This window comes from Hemitrygon akajei, chromosome 1 (genome assembly GCF_048418815.1).
Source record: "Hemitrygon akajei chromosome 1, sHemAka1.3, whole genome shotgun sequence".
NCBI lineage: Eukaryota > Metazoa > Chordata > Chondrichthyes > Myliobatiformes > Dasyatidae > Hemitrygon > Hemitrygon akajei.
Genome location: NC_133124.1, coordinates 113,179,779 through 113,203,555, shown reverse-complemented (window position 1 = coordinate 113,203,555; position 23,777 = coordinate 113,179,779). Strand labels below are relative to the sequence as shown.

General features: G+C 41.1%; 1 protein-coding gene across 1 annotated transcript in view; it reads left to right on the top strand.

Moving 5' to 3' along the window:
• Positions 1 to 10,426, top strand: part of sntb1 (syntrophin, basic 1) — a 115,175-nt gene extending 104,749 nt beyond the window's left edge. The window contains exons 6-8 of the mRNA XM_073050274.1: positions 2,575 to 2,771; positions 6,941 to 7,131; positions 9,854 to 10,426. Coding sequence (XP_072906375.1) covers positions 2,575 to 2,771; positions 6,941 to 7,131; positions 9,854 to 9,946 — 481 coding nt within the window. The 3' untranslated portion in view covers positions 9,947 to 10,426. The remainder of the gene's footprint in view (positions 1 to 2,574; positions 2,772 to 6,940; positions 7,132 to 9,853) is intronic.
• The last annotated feature ends 13,351 nt before the right edge of the window (positions 10,427 to 23,777 follow it).

Sequence of the window (23,777 nt, the reverse complement as noted above, 5' to 3'; positions counted from 1 at the left end):
TGTAAGGAGACACTGTGGTGAAGTGTTTACTCACAGCTAATGTCTGCAGTCTGGCCCACCTCCCAGGCCACTGCTGTTTCCTGTGATTCCAGCGGCAGTACAGTGTCATGTTGCAGAGAGGGTGACTGATGCCCTTTGCGTGCTGCAGTTAGCTTTTACACCAGAGAGGATGAACAAACAGTGACCTTATTCATACCACTGCAGTCAGTTACCCTGGGGAAAAACCGAGGGCCTATTTTAATGTTGTTAACTGTCTCTGTGTATCAGAAAAGCTTTCAAAGGCTAGTAAGGTTTGACTTCTGAGAAACGTGCAGGCAAGTAGGAGGGAGAGCAGATGGCTGGTCAGGTACATTGTGTGCACATGAGCTCGCTCTGAGCCACACCTCTGCCAGCTTGCAGAACTTCCAGGATTTGTATCGTGACTTGAACTTTAATTGAAATCCCATGTCACATTAACACTACAGCGATGGGGCAGTTTGATTTTTATTCTACCACCTCCCAGAGGCCAGGGGCCGTGCTGGCTTTGCTGATATACATTTGCCAGGTTAAATCAATCAAGAGTACGATAAACTGCATGTTCTGTGAATGCAAAGATTCAGGAAGTACAAATAGTCTATATTTAATTAAAAGGTATGGACTAGATGTGCCACTTCTAATATGTTGTTGTAAAAAGAGTGTTTCCCCGATTAATATCTGCAAATACTGCAATCTGCTTGTATCTCCTGTAACCTTAGTTAAAGTAATGGGTAATAACCTTTTTACTTCTGATGGGTAATAGGGCTGAGGAGAGCATTTGATATCTACCTTGCACCATAGATTCTTCTACGCTAATGCAGTCAATAATCTTCTCCTCTCAACTTGCAGTTCTTTGAAATATCACCATGGACCGAATTCATTTGCATGAAAGATGCCCTGGACTTGTAAAGTCATTTATTTGTGTTGAGAGTTTACTACTGTCAACATAATACTCCTTCTGTTGGTCCACCCCAGCCTTGCACTCATTGTACATCTGTTCATCCAAAACACTTATCAGTCTCTTACTTTGCACCAAATTCTGTTCAACTTTTACCTCCTGTGCTCCCAAACATCGTGGGCTCCTGGTCTATAACTTTCAAGAACACACACAAAATGCTGGAGGAACTCAGTAGGAAAGGAATAGAGAGTCAATGTTTGGGGCTGAGCCCCTTTATCAGTCCTAATGTAGGATCTCGGCCCAAAAACATCGTCTTAATTCCCCCCATATTAAGGTGGCTGTCAAGACATTTTGCTGTTACTGCTGTAATGAGGAATTACGAAGTTTTGATCAGTATTGCAAAGAGCAAGTTTAATGAATATAGCAATTCAATCAGCAACTACTGCCTGAAGATTTTGACCAATCCATAATATCGAGTAGCATTAACTGTCCTTAATGATGTTTTAGAAGATCTGGCATCTTTGTAAATTCCTTCAGGAAAGCTATTTGAATACAATAGAAGCACTGCAGTATGCAAACACAAAAGTTAACAAGTTACAGATAGAGTTCTGTTTATTTGAGTGACAAACTGAAAGATCTGCTTGGATTTATAAATCCTGACGTCAATACTGGGCCATTATTGTGTGTGTGTAATCACTTGGATAATAGATTTTCTGATGGCTTATGAGAATAGCAAGCTTTTGACCCTGTTGCTATTACAAACATAACCAATTATGAATTTAGAAAAGAGAATGTTGTATTATTACAAAATACAACTGAAGTGTTGCCTCAAAAATATTGCAGCATTACTGTGATTTCAAATTTGTTGTTTCTAGGTAAGTTAAGACTGGTTCAATTAAGATGTTCCCTGTTTAGTTAAACTACATGCCTAGAAAGGAAGAATTTGAAGAACTGTCAATTCTTGACATAGTTGCAAAATTTCAAGCTTCTAGTGCTGACTGCGAATGTGGTTTCAGTCTTATGAATTCAATCAAATGTAAATCCAGAAATAAACCAGAAGTGAAACATTTGATTGATCTAATGAGGATTAAGACTTGTCTTTCATCTGGATGTGTAATTAATCTGGGCAGTGTTTATAGACAATTGATTTGTAATAAAGACAGACAAGGAAAAGTTTACAAAACAGAAAAGATTTTCTTTGTTGTAGGCATTTCATTATACCCTTCAATTAATAAATAAAATCAGAAGTATGTGATTTTTCAATCTGTATTTATAGTATGCATATTACAAAAAAAAATGTAAGTGCTGCACAGTTTTCAATCTGCGTGCGTGTGTGTGTGTGTGTGTGTGTGTGCGTGTGTGTATTTTTTATATATATATATAAAATAAATTTCCAGCTCGGAGCATGGTTGTTCTGTGCAGCTGTAAACATAAATTAGAGAATATATTGCTGTGGAGGCAAAGGGATTGACATTTTGGGTCAAGTTCACACATTAGGAATCAGGGTCTCAAACCAAAACTTTGCCTCCAGAGATGCTGCCTGACTTTAAGTTCCTCAAGTTGTTTGCTTTTGTAGGTAAGTGCTTTACTGGATGCACAAACTTTGGGGTGTTTAATTTTTTTTCCTAAATATGACTCTAATTATGCATTTCTTTTTGTAGATTGGTTCATTCTGGTGCAGGGAGAGACTCCCCTCAGCCAGGTGCAGAGCTATCCTTTGCCACTCGAACCGGAACTCGTCAGGGAATCGAAACTCACCTCTTTAGGGTTGAGAACAACTCCAGTCTGTCTAACTGGACCAGGCAAATCGTACAGGGCTGCCACAAAGCAGTGGAACTCATTAAAGAAGTTACAACCAGTGAGTGTTTCCAGTGTGGGATGGGAGATTATGCTGTGAAACTAGTACTGCTTTATTATTGTCACGTATAATACAACAAAGCTTTTTATTTTGCAAGTCATCCAGAAAGTTCATTGGGTTAGTACAAAGAAAACAAAATGCAGAGTATGGTGTCACAGTTAAACAAAGTGCAGGTTGAAAATAAGCTACAAAGGTGATGATGAGATAGATTGGAAGGTCAAGAATTTATCTTTTAGTACGAGATGTCCATTCAAGAAAAAAAGCTTTACTACTCCGTATAGTCAGACAGTGACAGAAGAATAAAGCATTTTAAATAATCATCATTCCTTTTTCTCCTTTTTGTACTTCTGAAGGGACTAAGAGTCTTTGGCATAAATATCAAGGGTACCCAAAGCTTTATATTCAGCCCTAGTTGGTGAAAAGACAAATCAAACCCTCTCCTTCAAATTTTCCAGTGATTGAATTGTACGTAACTATGGCAATCCAGTTTGAGAAAGTTGTATTTAACTCCTGGAAGTTTTGTGGCATTTTCCATGTTGTGCAAACTGGCATTAGTTCTGTTGTGGAACTCACTGCCAAGTCCACAGTCGAAGTGGGGTTGAAGGCAAAGCCAAAGAGGTGAACAAGGGTGGTGGGGGGGGGGGGGGGGAAAGGGGAGAGGAATAATGATGAAATGAGGTGGACACAAGCACAGAGAACAGTTGTTGTTATTAAGTGGATGGTCCAAAATGTTGCAGGGCTTGGACTCGAGCCCTAATTTTAGGATTAGGCACTATATTACTTGCTGTAAAGAGATTGCGAGGAAATTAACTCATAACAATTTGCATTTATTAGCATATAATGTGGTCATCTGTCTCAGAGGAGCCATGAGGCCATTAATGCAAGGAACTGTGAATATGTAGTATGATGCGTTGGACTCTGCTGAGTTTGATCAGAGGTATGCACACACATTTCATGGATTAATGATTACAGAGTTAATCCATTCAAAACGCCCAGTAATTTAACTCTTACTGACCAGTGAGGTAAGGTTTCAATGACTACAATGGTTACACTGGGAGCATTTCTGAGTACCTTAGCCTTGCAGGAAGTACCTTTATTCAAGGATTAAAATATGAGCAGAGAATGCCCTGGTAGTATTCCCTGGAATTTATAGAAGATATAATGTGTGATTTATTTAGTATTTTTTTAAGAGATTTAATGGAATTTAGAGAGTTTGTAAAGAGAAACTCTTTCCAGTAGTGACAAGGTGGCCAGAGCATTAAAATGAGGGCAGACTCCTCAGGAGTGAGGAAGGGACTTGCTCTACAATGTACAGGGTGCTAGAAATTAGGACGCAAGAGACTACAGTTGCTGGAATCTTGAGCAACAATCTACTGGAGAAACTCAGCAGGCCAGGCAGATTCCGTGGGGGGAAATGGAGAGTTCTTGTTTCGTATCGATTGTCCATTTCCCTCTACAGATGCTGCCTGACCTGCTGAGTTCCTCCAGCAGTTTGTTTTGTTGAAGAAATTAGGAATTCTTTGTGAATTTCAATGGTTCATGATTAAGATTTTAAAATCTCCAGCGTTACCAATGGAAAAGGAGTTAAAAGGGAAAGTAACAGAGTTTGACTATAGGCCAAATGCTCGCTCACTGACTGTCAGTGCAGGGTGGAGAGGCTGAATGTTTTCCCTCTGTTGCTGTGTTCCTAACTGGATATCCTGAATTACCTTCCTCAACCAATGAAAACACAGCATGGACTATAATGGAGGCATAAATAGAAAAGACGGCCAGCATCTTTTTTTCTCCCCATGGTCAAAGTATCGAATACTAGAAGGCGTGTATTCAAGGTGCTATGGGGAAGAGTTCAAATGGCAGTAGATGCCTGGAATATGCTGCTGCAAACTGGTGTAAGCAATTATGATTTAGGCATTTAGAAGGTTTTTGGATAGACACATGAATCTGCAGAAACTGGAAGTATGAGGACCATGTGCAGCCAGAAGGGAATTGGGTATCATTAGCTTGATGAGTTCAGTACACATTATGGTCAATGGACCTGTTCCTCTGTTCTATAAGCATGGAAAACTCTGAAACACAATGATTGAATCTTCCTAAATTTAATTGCTGACCTTTGTTAATGTTGACTGCTTTCTCCTAATATTGATAATTAACTGCCCAAAGCAGAAACTGGTTGGGGGTGCAGTCTTGCGTACATGCAGGCTTGCCAGTTGACAAGCTTGGCTTGAGGTGCCGTTAACAGTACAACTCAATCTCCACATTGAATCAGTACTCCCTGAGGGTTATCTTATCAGGCTAGCAGCTGGAGGAAACCACAGCACTAGGCAAGACTTCCTGGAATTGCCCCTGAGGACTGTAGAATGTAAAGCCCAAGGATGATACCATTTTTACACTGTGGATTTTTTTTCTTGTATCAATTGAAATGACAGAATAAAACTAGAATACGTCAAAGGTGAGATGGACTAACTGTTGATACAGTTGTCAACTTGATTCAGATTGGCATGTTACTAAATAAAGGGCAGGTTTGCAACTTCTTGGCACTGATCATTATCCAGTTCCCACAGCAGGAGGGAGACATGGAGTTTAATAGAAAACAGAGGTAAAGTTATTCACCTTGCTGCAAGCCCAGACTTCTAGAATGTAACTAGCAATCACGATTAGTTGATGACTTTATAGTTAGGCAATGGGTGAAGCACTAGTTAAAGTCCCTGTACATTTCTATCCCTCCATCAGAAAGGCCTCAGGGATCTCCACTTTCTCTCTGGACAACAGACCCAACCAGCTCCCCTTCCCTCCACCCACACCCTCCTCTGTCAGGTGGAGCTGGCACTTACAGTCAGTGGTATCTCTTTTGGCCCCTCCCATTTTCACCAAGCCAGAAGTCCCAGTTTATGTTGGCTACATGGAACAACCCGTGTTCCAAGCCTTCACTTGCAATGCACCTCCTCTCTTCATACGCTACAGTGAGGGCTGCATTGGTGCTGCTTCCTCCACCCATGCTGAGCTTGTCAATTTCATCAACTTTTACTGCATCTTGCACACCGCACTCAGACTATTAGGTCGATCTGACATCTCTCCCTCCCCACCCCCTCCCTTTTTTCTGATTATTCTCAGTCCATCTCCAGAGACGGATTATCTATCAATAGCTTGCACAAATCCTTGATTCCCACAAATATCTGGACTATACATACCTCTTCCCACCATTTCACATGTAAAATGTCATTCCCTTCTTTCAGTTCCTCCACCACATCTGTTTTCAGGATGAGGCTTTCCATTCCAGGATTTCCTCTTTTTTTCAAAAAAAAAAGGGATTTCCCTTCTAACACCACCAATACTGCCCCCCTCACCCATACCTTATCTATTTCCCACATTTGCCCCCCATTCCACCCACCCACTCTCCCCCCCAGCACAATATAATAGGATAAGGTTCCCCTCATCCTCACCTACCACCCACAAGCCTCCGCATACAACACATCATTCTTTACAATTTATCTCCATCTCCTATGGGATCCCACCACTAGGCACATCATTCCCATCCCTACCGTTCACCAACACCCTGATTTCCACAGGGACATCTCTCTTCGTGATTCCCTTATTCACTCATCCTTTGCCCACCAATCTCCCTCCCTCCTGGCATTTACCCCTACATCTGTGACAAGAGTTACACCTAATCCGACACCACCTCCCTCATCCCCATCAGAGCCCTAAACAGTCCTTCCAGGTGAGGCATCGCTTTACCTGTGAGTCTGTCGGGGTCGGCTACTGCATCTGGTGCTCCCAGCGGCGGCCTGTACATTGGGAGACCGTTTCATCGAGCACCTTCACTCTGTCAGCTGAGACAGACAGGATCTCCCAGTGGCCACCCATTTCAATTCCCATCATTCCACTACCCGTCGGGGATAATACAAGCAGCCAGTGAGCCGCTACAGGGAGAAGGCACAAACTCCGCACACTGGGAACCCAGTGTGGATTCCCAGAGCTGTGAGGGAGTGTGTCTACCAGGTGTCCCACTGTGGTCCCCATTTCTAAACTTGGGGCTCAATAAACAATGATGTTTTCCTTTTAATAATTGATGTTGCAGCTTGCATTTTCTCTCAGTTCCACTCAATATAGGCAGATATTTTTCTTGACTTAACTGCTCCTAATGCTGGTGTTATTTATGTGCCTCACAGCATGTACATACAGGACCCAGGAGTGCTGTCTGAAAATACATTACGAAAATGGATTTTCTATCTTAAAAGAAGCACAGGAGGGAAGCATGCAAAAGTTGATTTGCCACTATTCCTTTGAGAAATTAAAGAACTCCTCAGATGATGGAGTGAGAATGCTCTATCTAGACTTTGGTGGAAGGGACGGGGAAATTGTAAGTACTTTTCATTTCCTCTGTCTAGCACTAATGACTGTATTCGTATAGCGTGTTTAATACAGTGAAACATCCTAAGGGCCATCATAAGAGTAATATCAAAAGCTGACATTCGTTATTGGGTTCTGATGAAAGATCATCAAACTGAAACATTAACTGCTTCTCATAAACACAATAAATTCTGCAGAGGCTGGAAATCCAAAGCAATGCACATGAAATGCTAAATTGCTGGAGGAACTCAACAGGTCAGGCAGCATCTAAAGAGATGAATAAACAGTTGATGTTTCAGCCTGAGACCCTCCAGGACTAGAAAGGAAGTGGGAAGGTGCCAGAGTTTATAAAAAAAAAATCATGGGGAGAGGGAGGAAGATGGCTAGAAAGTGATGGGTGAAACCAAGCGGATAAGAAAGGTAAAGGGCTGGAGAGGAAGGATTTTGATGGGGAAGGAAAGTGGACCATGGGAGAAAGGGAAAGAGGGGAGAATCTAGGGGGAGATGATAAGCAGATGAGAATAGCTACGAAGCTAGAAAGGGGAATAGAAGAAAAGTGGAGGGGGAGGGAATTTTTTTTTACTGGAAGGAGAAATCGATATTCATGCCATCAGGTTGAATAAGGAGTTGCATCCCCACTCTGAGGGTGGCCTCGTGGCACAAGAGGAGGCCATCCGTTGGAACAGGAAATGGAATTGGAATTAAAATGTTTTGCCACTGAGAAGCTCCGCTTTTGGCAGAAGGAGCGGAGATGCTCGACGAAGCGGTTCCCCCAGTTTACAACAGGTCTCACCAATGTAGAGGAGGCCACATCGGGAGCACCAGATACAATAGACGACCTCAGCAGATTTGCAGGTGAAGTGTTGCCTCACCTGGAAGGACTGTTTGGGGCCCTGAATGGAGATGAGAGAGGTGGTGAATGGGCAAATGTTGCACTTTGGCCCCTTGAAGGGAAGATGGGGGTGAGTGTGGATGTCTGGGAAATGGAGGAGATGCAGGTGAGGGCAGCATCGATGGTGCAGGAAGGGAAACTTCATTCCTTGCAGAAGGAGGGACACCTCTGATATCATGAAAAGGAAAGCCTCACCCTGAGAACAGATGTGGTGGAGATTAAGAAACTGAGAAAAGGGAATGGCATTTTTGGAGACGTTGGGAAGAGGTATAGTCAAGATAGCTGTGGGAATTGGTAGGTTTATAAAAGATGTTGATCGACAGTTTGTCTCCAGAGGTGGACCAAGTGAATTTAAGGCAGGGTGGAGGTTGGTGGCAAAATGGATGAAATTGATGAGCTTGACATGTCGTCAGTTTAGCAGAGAAAGATTTGTGCGCATTACTGGGGAAAGCCTGGAACATGGACTACTCTGTGTAGCTAGTAAGGGGTAGGCATAGTTGGGGCCCATGTGAATCTGGAGAAGGTGGGAGGAAGTGGAAGAGAAATTGTTGTTAAATGCTTCTCTCTGCAGATGCTGCCTTACAGCAGGTTTTGCTTCTACTGTGCAAAAGTCTTGGGCATATTTTGCATAGTACTGCAGTAATTTTACACATTGGCCTATACTGCTGCTGTACAAGAAAAAGACTAATTTCATGACATATGTGAGTGATGATAAACTTGATTCTGATGTGCATTTGTATTGTGGACTGATAGTGGGAAGGGGAATCATGGTTGGGAAAAAGGGAAGGGGGAGTGGGAAGCACCAGAGAGACACTCTGTAATGATCAATAAACCAATTGTTTGGAATCAAATGACTCCTGCCTGGTGTCTCAGGGCTGGATATGTCTGCACTTGTGGCAACACTTTTTTTTAACATTAGGAGCAATGTATAAGAGAAGTTTTAGCGAATGTCTTGGAGGAGAAAATGTTCAAAGGTTCACTGTTATTGTCAAAGTATGCATGTATAATACAATTGTTTGTCTTCTCCAGATAGCCAAGAAATATAGAAAGGCCATACATCAACTCACACCCCGCCCAAGAAAGAAAAAAAACTCTCAAACCCCAATATTCCCCACCCCCTCCATAGGGAAAAAACAGCAACAATAGCAATCCCCGGCCACTGGGACAATAGCAACAAATCTCCTACCCCTCTGCAGAAAAACCCAACAATAACAATCGCCAACCCCTCACTTGCAAAAAAGAACAGCAACAGTAGCATCAAAACCCCTGATTTCCCTTCACTCTCTCCCACACACAAAGATCAACCCACCTGCCAAATGGCCGCAAGAAACAAAATGAAGACTGATACAATCACATAAATCTCAGAACATTGAACAGTCCTTCTGTGACTCTGAACTCACACCCGATCTGAATGACCTGGTGCCTCCATTGGGAATGCTGGCTCATCTCCCTCCACATTCACCTTGGTGGCCTCCGTTGGGAGCAATCGCTCACTGTCTGGCCTCCAAAGAGGGTTCCAAAGCTTTGGGTATAGGCAGCTGAAAGCATGGTGGAGTAATTAAATCTAGAATGAAAATGGAGTAAAACAGCACAAAGCAGGTTCTTTGGCCCAATAAGTCCATGTCAGCTAGTTCAATTTGCTTATGTTTGGCCGCTAGCCCTCAAAGACGTTATTACCAATGTAGCTGCCCTGGTGTATTTTAAATGTTGTTATTGTACCAGCCTGTGCAGACCAACTGGCTGGAATATTCAATGATTTTAAAAGCAAGTAGAATCTCTTTCTATATGCCTATACTGAAGATTGTCATAACTCATGGCTACTCTTTTGTTTCCCATCTAGCAACTGGACCTTCATTCATGTCCCAAACCCATCGTGTTCATCATCCACTCCTTCCTTTCAGCAAAGATTGCACGGCTCGGCCTACTGGCTTGAGGCAAGAGCGCTTACTCAGTGCAGTAACAGCCTCCGAGAGGACTACTGTTCAGGAGGTGCTGGATAACTCCAGAGGGAAGAACAGAGCTCTGAAGAGTGGGATATTTAATCTTTAATAGAATCAGAAAGATAGTTTATTTAATAGAGAAAAGATTTGTAACAATTCAATTTTAAAGGCACCTTGCTGGTTTTATAACAAAACTTTGAATTCTTTTCTATACTGTTGAGGTTTAATAAATTTTCCAGTCATTGTTGGTAGAAAATCATAATCTTCTCCATCAAATTCAAAAACTAAAGTCTGTGTAATGTTATGCCTTATTCCTACTTGCCCACCGTATAAGTGAAGAAACACTCATAATTTCAGATAATGAATATTAATTTCACATTCTCTAAAACGGCTGTTGCCAATTAGATTTTATAAATATGTAAAATGAGATTTAAGCTAAAATCACATTATATCATTAAAAAATGTTGCAGCTACTTTGTTTCTTGATATTATTTTGACTGAAGGGGAAATCACTGTGTGACTGGGGACTTTCACCGTGGTGCTCTTTGTGGTTGTTTCCGCTTGTGCCAGTTTTGGCTGAGTCAGTGTACTTCCCCTTCCAGGCAGACGACTGTCTGGATGAGTATCATTCAGACAAATCTCAGCAGACAGCAGAGTGCTATACCAAGAAATAGTTTCACCTTTCCAGTGCAAATTCCACATTCAAGTCTGAATTGGAGCAGGGCGTTTCTCGATGCCATTGTTGTTATTTCAACCATAGGACATGATATCAGAATTAGGCCACTCGGCCCATCGAGTCTGTTCTGCCATTCCATCATAGCTGATTTATTATCCTCCTCATCCCCATTCTCCTGCCTTCTCCCTGTAACCTTTGATGCCCTGACTAACCAAGAATCTAACAACCTTTGCTTAAATATACTCAATAACTTGTTTTTGACAGCAGTCCGGAGTAATGAATTCCACAGATTCAGCACCCTCTGGGTAAAGAAATTCCTTCTTATCTCTGTTCTAAATGGACGCCCCTCAATTCTGAGGTTGTGCCCTCTGGTCCTAGACTCATCTACTACAGGAAGCATGCTCTGCTCATCCACTCTATCTAGGCTTTTCAATATTTGGTAGGTTTCATTGAGATTTCCACTCGTGCTTCTGAACTCCAGCGAGTACAGGCCCAGTGCCATCACACACTCCTCATACATTAACTCTTCCATTCCCAGAATCAACCTCATGAACCTGCTCTGGACCCTCTCCAATGCCAGCTCATCTTTTCCTAGATAATGGGCCCAAAGCTGCTCACAATACTCCAAACATGAGAAAATCTGCAGATGCTGGGAATCCAAGGGAAAATGCACAAGATACTGGTGGAATGCAGCAGGCTAGGCAGCATCTTATAGAAAAGAGTAACATTGATTTCTTGAGCTCTGGTAATTGCCCCACCCCTCCCTCATCATTCCTGGTTCCCCCTCTCCTATCCCCTTACCTGCCCATCACCTCCCTCTGGTGCTCCTCCCCCTTTCCTTTCTTCCATGGTCTTCTACCCTCTCCAGTCAGATTCCCCCTCCTCATTTCATCTCCCTCACCAATCAACTTCCCAGCTCTTTACTTCACCCACCCCCCCCCTCCCAGTTTCACCCATCACCTGCCACGTTGTGCTTCTTCCTCCCTTCCCCCTACCTTCTTGGTCTGACTTCTCATCTTTTTTCCAGTCTTGATGAAGGGTCATTTTACAAATAGTTTACACAATACTCCCAAGTGCAATCTGGCAAATGCCTTATAAAACCTCAACATCACATCCTTCAGGTTCACGTTTAATTACCATTCAACAATACAGGAATACAGCCAAACAAAACGACCACCAACTCAACCTGCAAGTTATCCTTTAGGGAATCCCTTTGCTCTTCTGATTTTAGAATTTCCTCTCCCTTTACAAAATCGTCTACACCCTTATGCATTTTGCCAAAGTGCATAACCATAAGCTTCCCTCTACTATATTCCATCCACCACTTCTTTGCTCATGCTCCCAATCTATGCCCTTCTGCAGACTCCCCGCTTCACCAACACTACCTACCTCTCCACCTATCTTTGTATTGTCTGCAAACTTGGCCCCGAAGCCATCAATTCCATCATCCCAATCATTGCCATACAGTACCTCAAATGTACTCAGCACCCACAACTGCTTTCATAGTTTACTGTCTCATTTTCTAAATTTAAAATATACTGAAGCAGGATATTTTTGAGCTAATCTACAAACTGTTGTGTCATGTCAAATTAAAAGAAAGATTCCACAACCTGTCAAGAATTTACTAAAACTTAAAAACGAAAACTGGTAGGCCCAAGACGTATTCATCCACTTTGTAATTACCTGGCTAACTTTCCTCAGCTATATTACCTTACCAACTCACCCAATTTGTTGATGTAGAAAATTGGAGGATCACCTGAATAAATATCCTGTCTCTCTGCAAGGTCCAATAGTATGGTAGATTTTTAACAAAATGAACATATGCATCTCAGAGCTCAGTGCATTGTTAAAAAAAGTGGAAAATACGAAACCACAGCCCCCTCCTTTACTCTCTATATATCTGTGACTGTATCGCCACCCACAGCTCCAATCTGCTAATTAAATTTGCTGATGACACTACATTAATTGGCCTAATCTCAAATAACGACAAGACAGCCTACAGAGAAGTCTTCACCTTGACGCAGTGGTGTCAAGAAAACAGCCTCTCCCTCAATGTCGCAAAGACAAAGGAGCTGGTTATGGACTACAGGAGGAATGGAGACAGGATAACCTCTATTGACATCAATGGATCTGGGGTTGAGAGGGTGAACAGCTTTAAGTTCCTCAGCATACATGTCACTGAGGATCTCGTGTGTTCTGTACGTACTGGCTGTATGGTGAAAAAAACACAACAGCGCACCTTTCACCTCAGACGGTTGTGATATGGGCCCCCAAATCCTAAGAACTTCCTATAGGAGCACAATTGAGAGCATCCTGACTGGCTGCATCACTGCCTGGTATGGGAACTGTACCTCCCTCAATCACAGGACTCTGCAGAGAGTGGTGCGGACAGCCCAGCACATCTGTGGATGTGAGCTTTCCACTATTCAGGACATTTACAAGGACAGGTATGTAAAAAGGGTCTGAAGGATCATTGGGGTTCTGAGTCATCCCAAGCACAATCTGTTCCAGCTGCTACCATCCAGGAAACCTCAGCATAAAAGCCAGGCCCAAAAGGCTCTGGAGCAGCTTTTTCCACAAGGCCATCAGACTGATTCAATTATATTTCTATGCTACATTGACTGTCCTGATGAACATACTATTTATTACAAATTACTATAAATACCTTTTTTAGACAGAGACGTAACATAAAGATATTTACTCCTCATGTTATGTGAAGGATGTAAGTAATAAAATCAATCCAATTCAATACTGCTTAGGTCAGGCCACTCCTAATTCAGTGGCTGCAACTGGAGATGAAGTTCATGGTTCCACAATCTCTAAGGTGTTGTACAAAATGGGTACATTTATGGAAGAGTGCAAGGAAGAAGCCTTAAGCTTTTAAAAATAAGCATGTCCTTGCCCATCAAGTCTTTGCAAAGCGTCATTTAGAAGATACTGTAAAGATGTGGTCTTGTAGATGAGACTAAAGTGGAACTTCTGGCCTCAACACTAAGTGGTACTTGTGGCATAAATCTAATACTGTACATCAGCCAGGTAACACCACTACTGTAAAGTATGGTGGAGATAGTATCATGTTATGGGGATGCTTTTCATTGGCAGGGACTGGAAATCTGATCAGGGTTGATGGGTGGGCAGATGAATGCTGCTAAATACAGAGAGATCCAGGATAAAAATCTGCTAGCCTCAGCCAGAAAGTTTAAACTGGGGAGAAAGTTCATCTTTCAGCAGGACAACATCCCAAAGCACACCACCAGAGCAAACATGGAGTGGCTTCAAATGAAAAAAAATGAATTTAACCCGATCAAACATCTCTGGCAAGATCTCAAGATTGCTCCCTAACTAATCTGGCACAGCTTGAGCAATTTTGTAAGGAGGAACAGGCAAATCTTGCGCCATCGTTGTGCAAAGCTAATAGAGACTTATCCAAAAGGACTGCTGGCTGAAATAGCTGTGAGAGGTGGTTCAAACTAAGTATTGAGCAAAGGAGGATAAATATTTTTGAACTGCTGACATTTCAGTTTCTGAATTTTTAGGTTTTCATGCTTTACAATTTCCCCTGTTTTTTGGGCTCTACTGTGAAAAAAGGAACATGATTCACAAAAAAAAAAAATTCTCAGCTACATTGATCAAAATCCCCGGCTGCTCTACTCTTTTATGTGACAGAGGGTTTGGGGCTGATTATTTTTACTAAGGAACTGCATAACATGAAAAGAAGCGATCCCTGAGGAACACTGGCAGCCATCCAGAATAGGCCCATTTTACTCCATCTCCTTGCCTCCTGCCAAACAGCCTATCTTCTACTGACGCTAGCACTTTTCCTGTAATACCACGGGCTCTTATCTTGTTAAGCTGTCTCATGTGCAGCACCTTGTCAAAAGCCTTCTGAAAATCCAAGTAAACAGCATCCACTGATTCTCCCTTGTCTATCTTGCCTGTTAATTGCTCAAGTAATTCTAACAGGTTTGTGAGGCAAGATTTCCCCTTAAGGAAACCATACCGACTTTGGTCTACTTTATCATGTGCCTCCAAGTACCCCAAAACCTCATCCTTAGTAATAGTCTACTAAAGTCAGGCTAACAGACCTATAAATTTCTTTTCTACTGCCTCTGTTCCTTTAAAGTGTGGAGTGATATTTGCAATTTTTCAGTCCTCCGGAATTATTCCAGAATCTAATGATTGTTGAAATATCATTACTAAAGCCTCCACAATCTCCCTGGCTACCTCTTTCAGGGGTGTAGCCCATCTGGTTCAGGTGATTTATCTACTTCCAGATGTTTCAGCTTCCCAAGCACCTTCTTAGTAAAAGCAACTACACCCGCTTCTGCCACCTGACACTCTAATCTCTGGCATACTGCTGTTGACTTCCATTGTGAAGACTGATGCAAAATACTTAAAGTTCATCTGCCATTTCTTTGTCCCCCATCACTACCACTCCAGCATCATTTTCCAGAGGCCAATATCCATCTCTTGACTCTCTTTTGCTGTATATATCTGAAAAAAGACCTTTGGTATTTTTGATCTTACTGGTTTGCCTACATTCATATTTCAGCATTTCTCTCATTACGGTTTCTTAATTGTCTTCTGTTGTTTTTCAAAAGCTTCCAAATCCTCTAACTTCCCATTAGTTTTTGCTATATTATATGCTTCTCTTTTGTTTTTATGCTCTTTGACTTCCCTTGTCAGCCATGGTTGCCTTATCCTCCCTTTAGAATACTACTTCACTTTTGTGATGTATTTATCCTGCACCTTCCAAATTGCCATTACTGTTCTGCCATCATTCCTGCTTAGTGACCCCTTCCAATCAACCTTCACCAGTTACTCTCTCATGTCTCTGTATTTCCCTTTGCTCCACTGTAATACCGATACATCTGACTTGTCTGCTCCCTCTCAGACTCCAGGATGAATTCTATTATGATCACTGTCTCCCAAAGATTCCTTTACCTTAAGCTCCCTAATCAAATCTGGTTCATTACACAACACCCAATCCAGAATTCCCTTTCTCCTAGTGGGCTTAACAACAAGCTGCTCTAAGAGGCAGCTCTACAAATAGGCATTCTACAAATTCCCTCTCTTCAGATCTAGCATCAACCTGATTTTCCCAATCTCCCTGCATACTGAAATCACCCATGACTATCACAACATTGCCCTTATCACATACCTTTTCTATTTCCCATTGAAAGAAATATCCCACATGCTTGCTACTAAATTCAGAAGCCTGTATCTTAGTTCCATCAAGATCTTTTTACCCTTGTAATTTCTACCCACCAAAAATCTACATCTTCAGATCTTATTTACTCACCTTATTGTAGTATGTGGGAACTTGCTTGGCATACATTGTTTACTAATGTACAACTCTTCATAAAATAGAGTACTGGGTTATCACCAAAACATTTGGTAAAAAGTCAGGGTCATGAATGTTGCTACACAGTGCAGGTTATTTTAGTATTAACCAACCATTGGCCAGAAACTGCTCCAATAATTACCATACTCAAAGTTCTATCAAACAAAATAACTTGAAGCTTTCTTACCCCATTCTATTTGTGCTACATCCACCACAAGTTAATGCCTTCAGTTTTGATCTGTATAACACAGGGAGAAAACTGGTTAGAATGCAATGCAGGTTACTTTGTTTATCATTTCAACAGTGGTCTGATTGCCCAAGAACTTTGTTTTCACACTGAGTTAAAAAAATAGACAAGTTTTGATGAGCTGGTATTTGGAATAGATAAAGTTGGCAAGAGTTGGGTGGAGGCCAATCTGTTTTTAGTATCCTTGCTGCAGTTCTGCATAAACATTCTCCACCTCTTATCCATGAAGCTTTAATAGTGATGAGGTTCTGCAAATCTCCAATCAATCACATATTTTTAAACTCTTGCTACCCTTTAGTTAGCAATGGTTAGAGAAAACTTTTGTGTGTGGGGGGGGGAGGGGTCTAAACATGTTATTTCTGATGATTCAAGAACACACTGTTTTGGTCCTTTTCTCTAAGTAATGGTGGAAATCAAAGACCAGTCTAATTAATTAGCTGTTATCACCATCACTATGTGCTGTCATATTATGTAGGCGATCATGGCCTTTGAACATGATTCTTCTTGGCAAGTTTTTCTACATAAGTGGTTTGCCATTGCCTTCTTCTGGGCTGGTTAACTCCAGCCATCATCAATACTCTTAAGAGGTTGCCTGCCTGGTGTCAGTGGTCGCATAACCTTGTGATATGTAAGCATTAATCGGTATTTTACAAATGAATCATATTATTTATAAAATGTATATTTCAACATGTACTTTTGATAGTACATAGACTTCTCTTGACTGTCATTATTCCTACTTAGGTCAGTTTCAGTTGTCATGAGTGGACTGAAGATTGAAATTTCTTTTCCACCAAATACTTGCAAACTAATGTGTCACTGTTAATCTGAGGAGCTAGGAAGAGGCCTTTTAATAAGGTTATGTAGCTGATGAGAGAACCAACTCTGTGCATCAGCTTTTGCCCTGTGTTTATCTTTATAAAAGTCTACCAAATATTATCCTGCGGATATTTTGGATGTGAGGGAGGAGGCCAGGTGGGTGGGAAATGAAGGTAGTTAAGATAAGTGCTGCATAATTGTACCTCAGTGCTTGCTGCTATATTTAGATCCAATTGTTCTCTGATGCAAGAACTACAACACAACTAAATCATAGACTGCATGCATTTATAAAAACTAGTATTTATACAGGTGATATTAATGCAGAATGTTTCAAGGCACAATAAAAACAAAACTTGATACAGAACCACAAAGGAGCAGTAAGCAGGATTCAGACTAGAAAATGTTTCAAATCAAGAAAATATGATTCAATGTGTTAAATATAATTTAACGTGATTCAAACTGCCCAGTACTGCATCCAGAAATTCAAACAAAACATCATAGTTAGGTGAATAAATCATATTGCACTACTTTTCTTAATTCAGAATGCATAGTGGATGAAGTGGTAACACAATTTATATCTACCTCTTATAGAAATGCATTACCTTCACACAACTCTGCCCCTAAGTACTCCTTTACTCCCTGTATACCCATGACTGCATCTCCTCCCACAGCTCCAATCTGCTAATTAAATTTGCCGACAATACTACATTGATTGGCCTTCTCTCAAACAATAACGCGGTGGCCTTCAGGGAAGAGGTCATCTCTCTGACACAGTGGTGTCAAGAAAACAACCTCTCCCTCAATGTCACAAAAATAAAGGAGCTGGTTGTGGATTACAGGAGGAATGGAGACGGGCTAACCCCTATTGATGTCAATGGATCTGGGGTTCAGAGGATAAACAGCTTCAAGTTATTAGGCATCCACAACAGTGCCTCTTTCACCTCAGATGGTTGAGGAAGTTTGGTATGGACCCCCAAATCCTAAGAACTTTCTACAGGGGCACAATTGAGAGCATCCTGACTGGCTGCATCACTGCCTGTTATGGGAACTGTACCTCCCTTAATCGCAGGACTCTGCAGAGAGTGGCGTGGACAGCCCAGCGTATCTGTAGTTGTGAACTTCCCATGATTCAGGGCATTTACAAGGACAGGTGTGTAAAAAGGGTCAGTAGGATCATTGGGGACCCGAGTCATCCCAACCACAATCTATTCCAGCTGCTACCATCTGGGAAATGGTACCACAGCATAAAAGCCAGGACCAACAGGCTCTGGGACAGCTTCTTCCACCAGGCCATCAGACTGATGAACTCACACTGATTTGAGTGTATTCTATGTTACATTGACTGTTCTATTTATTATAAATTGCTATGATTGCACATTTAGATGGAGACGTAACGCAAGGATTTTTAATCCTCATGTATGTGAAGGATGTAAGAAATAAAGTCAATTCAATTCAGTTCAACAGGAGGTATTTAACCTATTTCTCATTTGGTAATAAGCAGATACAAGCAGTGCAGATGCTCTTTAAGCTGTAAACCTCTCAAAACTATATGATGATATTTACAATAGAAACAATGATTTGAAGGCCTTTAATTGAACAAATCACCTTACTTTCACAACAACTTGTAATTTTAAAATTACATTTAGAACATCATTTTCATATTAGAAGCCTTGAGACAAGGTTCAGTTGTTCAATGTTTAAATGTGCTGTGACAATTCAATACATCGAACCCAACAGCTGAAAATTCCAGTCATTACAATTCTTACCTTGACGACAAAGGATTTTATTAGATTTTATAGTATTATCCAAACGGATTTATCCTAAATCAGCAACCCTCTACATGCTGTAATATAAAAACTCACCATGCCACAGGGAGCACGTGTAAGGAAAACCTGTTTGATACTTCATTCACTTTGGAGTCAATGAAGATTTATCCCCAAGGTGAGAGCCCAGCCTCAGAGTTCAGTCCAGCGGAAGTTAGAAGAATGTGAGGTGACTTCACTGAGAAATGAGGTTCCAAGGGTTGTTTGTCAGGGCAGATTGTGGGAGGTTAGAATCGCAGACAGATAAAAGAGAAACAGTGCTTCAGCCCACCAAGTATGTACCAAGCATTGAACACCCACTTACACTAAGCAAGCCTACATTAACATTATTCTTCCCACATTCCCATTAACTACCCCCCCCCCCCCATTACTCACCTACTCACTGGGGGCAAGTTACACTTTTTGGCTGCCTTATTAGGTACACCTGCTCATTAATGCAAATATCTAATCAGCCAATCATGAGGCAGCACCTCAATGAATAAAAGCATGCAGACATGGTCAAGAGATTCAGTTGTTGTTCAGACTAAACATCAGAGTGGGGAAGAAATGTGATCTAAGTGACTTTGACCATGGAATGATCGTTGGTGCCAAATGGGGTAGTTTGAGTACTTCTGATTTCCTCAGATTTCATGCACAACAGTCTCTAGAGTTTTTAGAGAATAATGTGAAAAACAAAAAGAATCATCCAGTGAGTGGCAGTTCTGTGGGCAAAAATGCCTCGTTAATGAGAGAGGTCAGAGGAGAATGGCCAGACTGGTTTCAAGCTGACAGAAAGGTAAGAGTGGCCACTGAGTGTATAGCAGCTAACTAGTCAACCAACTTGTACGTCTTTGGGACATGGAGCAAACCAGTGGAAATGCAGTCACGAAGGAAACATGCAAGTTCCATCCCGACAATACCCAAGGTCAGAATTGAACCCAAGTCTCTGGCTCTGTGAAGCAGCGCTCTACTAGCTGGGGCATCTGTCATAGAGCAGCTCTGTTGGTGAGCATATTAGCAAGTGTCCAACATGCCAGGAATGGCGATTTGCTATTTGCCATTATCAGCCATTCAAAGCACTTCATGCTGATTGATGTCAGTGCCGCTCAACAGTAGTCATTTAGTTCTGAAAGTGTAGAGTCTTTGGTACAGAGATGATGGTGGCTGATTTGAAGCACGTGGGGACAGCAGTCTGGATGAGTGAAGTGAAGATGTCCATGAAGACGTCAGTGAGCTGGTGTGCACTCTCCCCGAGTATCCACCCTGGGACGTTGTCTTACCAGGCCACCTTAAGCGGGTTTACTCTCTGCAGGGTCCTTCTCAAGTCCACTGCTGTTACCGACAGTGGGGCTGCTTACCTGGGAGGGGGACAGCTTTCGTGGCCAGCATTGTATTCCATGCCTCTAAGTATGAATAAAGTTGCCTGGAGCGTTGGGGAGGGAGGTGTCACTGGTACAGTCGACAGTGCTTTTCCTTGTAATGCCCTTGATGCCCAGTCACATATGTTGAGTATCATTATCAGACAGGTGTTCCTGAATGAAGCCTAAAATGAGGCTTCCCTGGCTGCTCTTTGAGCTGTTCTATCACTGGACTCGAAGGCAGTGTCCTGGGCTCTTAGTAGGGGGGAGTGCACTGCTGGATTCAGCCATAGCTTCTGGTTGGGCCGTGAGAGGTACCAACCTCATCTACACACTGATGTAGCTGATGACAGATGAGGCATATCTCTCAAAGACTGTGTCTGCTCTGTTGATGGCAGCCTCCTTGAACATCTGCTAGTTGGTCTGTTCAAAGGAGTCCTGAAGCATGGCCTCATAAGGCCATCCTCTTGACTGGTTTCTCCATTTTCAGCAGCAGTCAGTATGCTGCTGTTAACATTATGGAGATGTGGTCAGAGGACAGGGTGAGGTCAGGGACTGGCTTGGTAAATGCCGCATCTGTTTGTATAAACATGGTCCAGTTTGTTTGTCCCCCTAGTGGTCATGGGGACGTGTTAGTGGGATCTGAGTAAAATGTGCTGGAAGTTAACATGATTGAGCTGTCCACGTCCTGCAATTATGAGGAGACTTTGCGGATGCTTGTTTCGTAGAGAGCAGATGACACTGTAAAGCTCCCCCAGTGCATTCTTGATGTTAGTGTTCAGGGTGGTGGGGAGGAGGGTGATGTAGGATAAGATCACAGAAGCAACAGTGCAAAACTCTTGTCATTGCAGAGCACTCTATTTAAACATGCACAATGACTTTGACATTTCGTGGCTTGTTCTCCCTCCCTAACAGTATCTTAAGTGGCTCTAGAAGGTAGCTCACCACCTCCTTAGTAAGGGGTGATAGGGGTGGGCAATAAATGTTGACCCACAGCAAAAATGTATAGACATCTACAGTCTGGCACTAATCATTATACAAGCTGACAAGGTGATTTTAAGAGAAAAGATAGAGTTTATTTTTACCTAAATCCAATACTTCTTTTTTTCAAGGAAATTATTCTTCTGTGCTCATCCTATTTTATAAATCATTAATCTGACATTTCTATACGTGACTATAAAATTTGCAGATTAGTGTAATTTGACAGAAATTTAAAGAATGCCTTGGAGGTTACAGAAGCAGTCATTAAATGACTGAATGGGCAGCTAACCGAATCACAACTAAATTAACGTTCTTCCTGAAAATGAGTAAATTTTTCACAAACAATATTGATAAATTTCCAGAGGACTGGAAAATTGTAAATGTTACTCCACTCTTTAAGAAGAGAGGGAGGCAAAAGTCAGGAAATTATAGGCCAGTTAGCCTGACTTCAGTGGTTGGTATGATGTTGGAGTTCATTATTAAAGATGATACTTGGAGGTGCATGATATAGTAGACCAAAGTCAGCACAGTTTCCTTAAGGGGAAATTTCACCTGACAAATCTATTGGAGTTCATTGAGGAAACAACAGGCAAGACAGACAAATGAGTCAGTGGATGCTGTTTACTTGGATTTTCAGAAGACCTTTGACAAGGTACCACACATAAGGCTGCTAAACAAGATACGCTTATGTATCTGAACCCATGCCCACAGTATTACAGGAAAAATACCAGCATGAATAGAGGATTGGCTGACTGGCAGGAGGCAGAGTGAGCATAAAGGCGACCTTCTCAGGTTGCCTGCCAGTGACTAGTGGGTGCTCTATGGGAGTTGGTGTTGGGGCAGCCTCTTTTCACATCATAAGTCAATGATTTGGATGACAGAATAGGCAGAGGGCCAGGTAGGGTTGAGGAAGCAGCGAGTCTGCAGAAGGACATAGGCAGTTTAGGAGAGTGAGCAAAGAAGTGGGAGGTGAAATATCGTGTAGGAAAGTGCACGGCGAAGCACTATGGTAAAAGGAATAAAGGCATGGACTATTTTCTAAATGGGGAAATAATTCAGAAATCAGAACTGCAAAGGGACTTGAGATTTCCCTTTGTTATCATTATATGCGGATGATTTGTTATTATATATATCTGACCCTGAAAGATCTATTCCTGCTATTTCTTCTTTGCTTGCTCAATTTAGTAATTTTTCTGGATATAAATTGAATTTTAATAAGAGTGAACTTTTTCCATTAAATATGCATACTTCAATTTATAATCAGGTACCATATAGAATTGTTACAGACTATTTTACTTATTTAGGTATTAAAATTACTAAAAAACAAAGATTTATTTAAAACTAATTTTTTGCCTTTAATAGATCAAATTAAGCAACTTGCTAATAGGTGGTCCCCACTATCTTTGTCTTTGGTAGGTAGAATTAATGCCATTAAGATGATGATACTACCTAAATTTCTATATCTATTTCAAGCATTACCAATTTTTATTCCTAAATCTTTTTTTGATATAGTTGATTCTAAAATATCTTCATATTTGTGGCAGAACAAAAATCCTAGGCTAGGTAAAAAATATTTACAGAAGCCTAAGAAGGAGGGCAGCTTGGCTCTACCAAATTTAAGATTTTACTATTGGGCAGTTAATATACGGTATTTGATATTTTGGACACAAGAATCGACTACAGTTGCTGGCCCACAATGAGTAAATTTGGAATGTAAATCTGTGCAAGATTTCTCATTGATCTCAATCTTAGGATCTTCACTTCCTTTTTCGTTATTCAAAATGAATAAACAGATAACTAATCTTATAGTCAAGTATACATTACGAATCTGGTTTCAATTTCGTAAATTTTTTGGTTTGAATAAGTTTATGCTGTCAAGTCCTATAATATCTAACTACTTTTTCCGACCATCATCTATAGATCAAGCTTTTCTTTTATGGAAAACAAAAGGTATAACATGTTTTCATGATCTGTTTTTGGATGATAACATTATGTCCTTTGAACAGTTATCTAATAAATATAATTTATCTAAAACCCATTTTTTTAGATATTTACAAGTTAGAAATTTTCTATATAATGAACTAAAGTCTTTTTCGAAAGAATGTCCATTGGACATTACAGAAAGAATTTTAGCTCTTAATCCTTGTCAAAAGGGCTTAGTAGCTATCATTTATAATATGATTATGAATGTACAACCAGATATATCAGAAAAAATTAAGAAGGAATGGCAGGAAGAATTGCATTGCCTTATATCTACTGAGCAATGGGAAAAAATTTTATTATTGGTAAACTCATCCTCTATCTGTGCTAAACATGCTCTAATACAATTTAAGGTTGTACATAGAGCTCACATGTCTAAAGATAAACTTGCTCGATTTTATTCTTATGTTAATTCAACCTGTGATAGATGTCATTCTGATATTGCTTCATTGACCCATATGTTTTGGTCTTGTCCTTGTTTACAAAACTATTGGAAAGATATTTTTAATATTATTTCAAGAGTCTTAAATAATAATCTCCAACCACATCCTTTTACCGCAATTTTTGGTCTACCAATGATAGATAATAAGCGTTTATCCGCTTCATCCCAACGAATGATT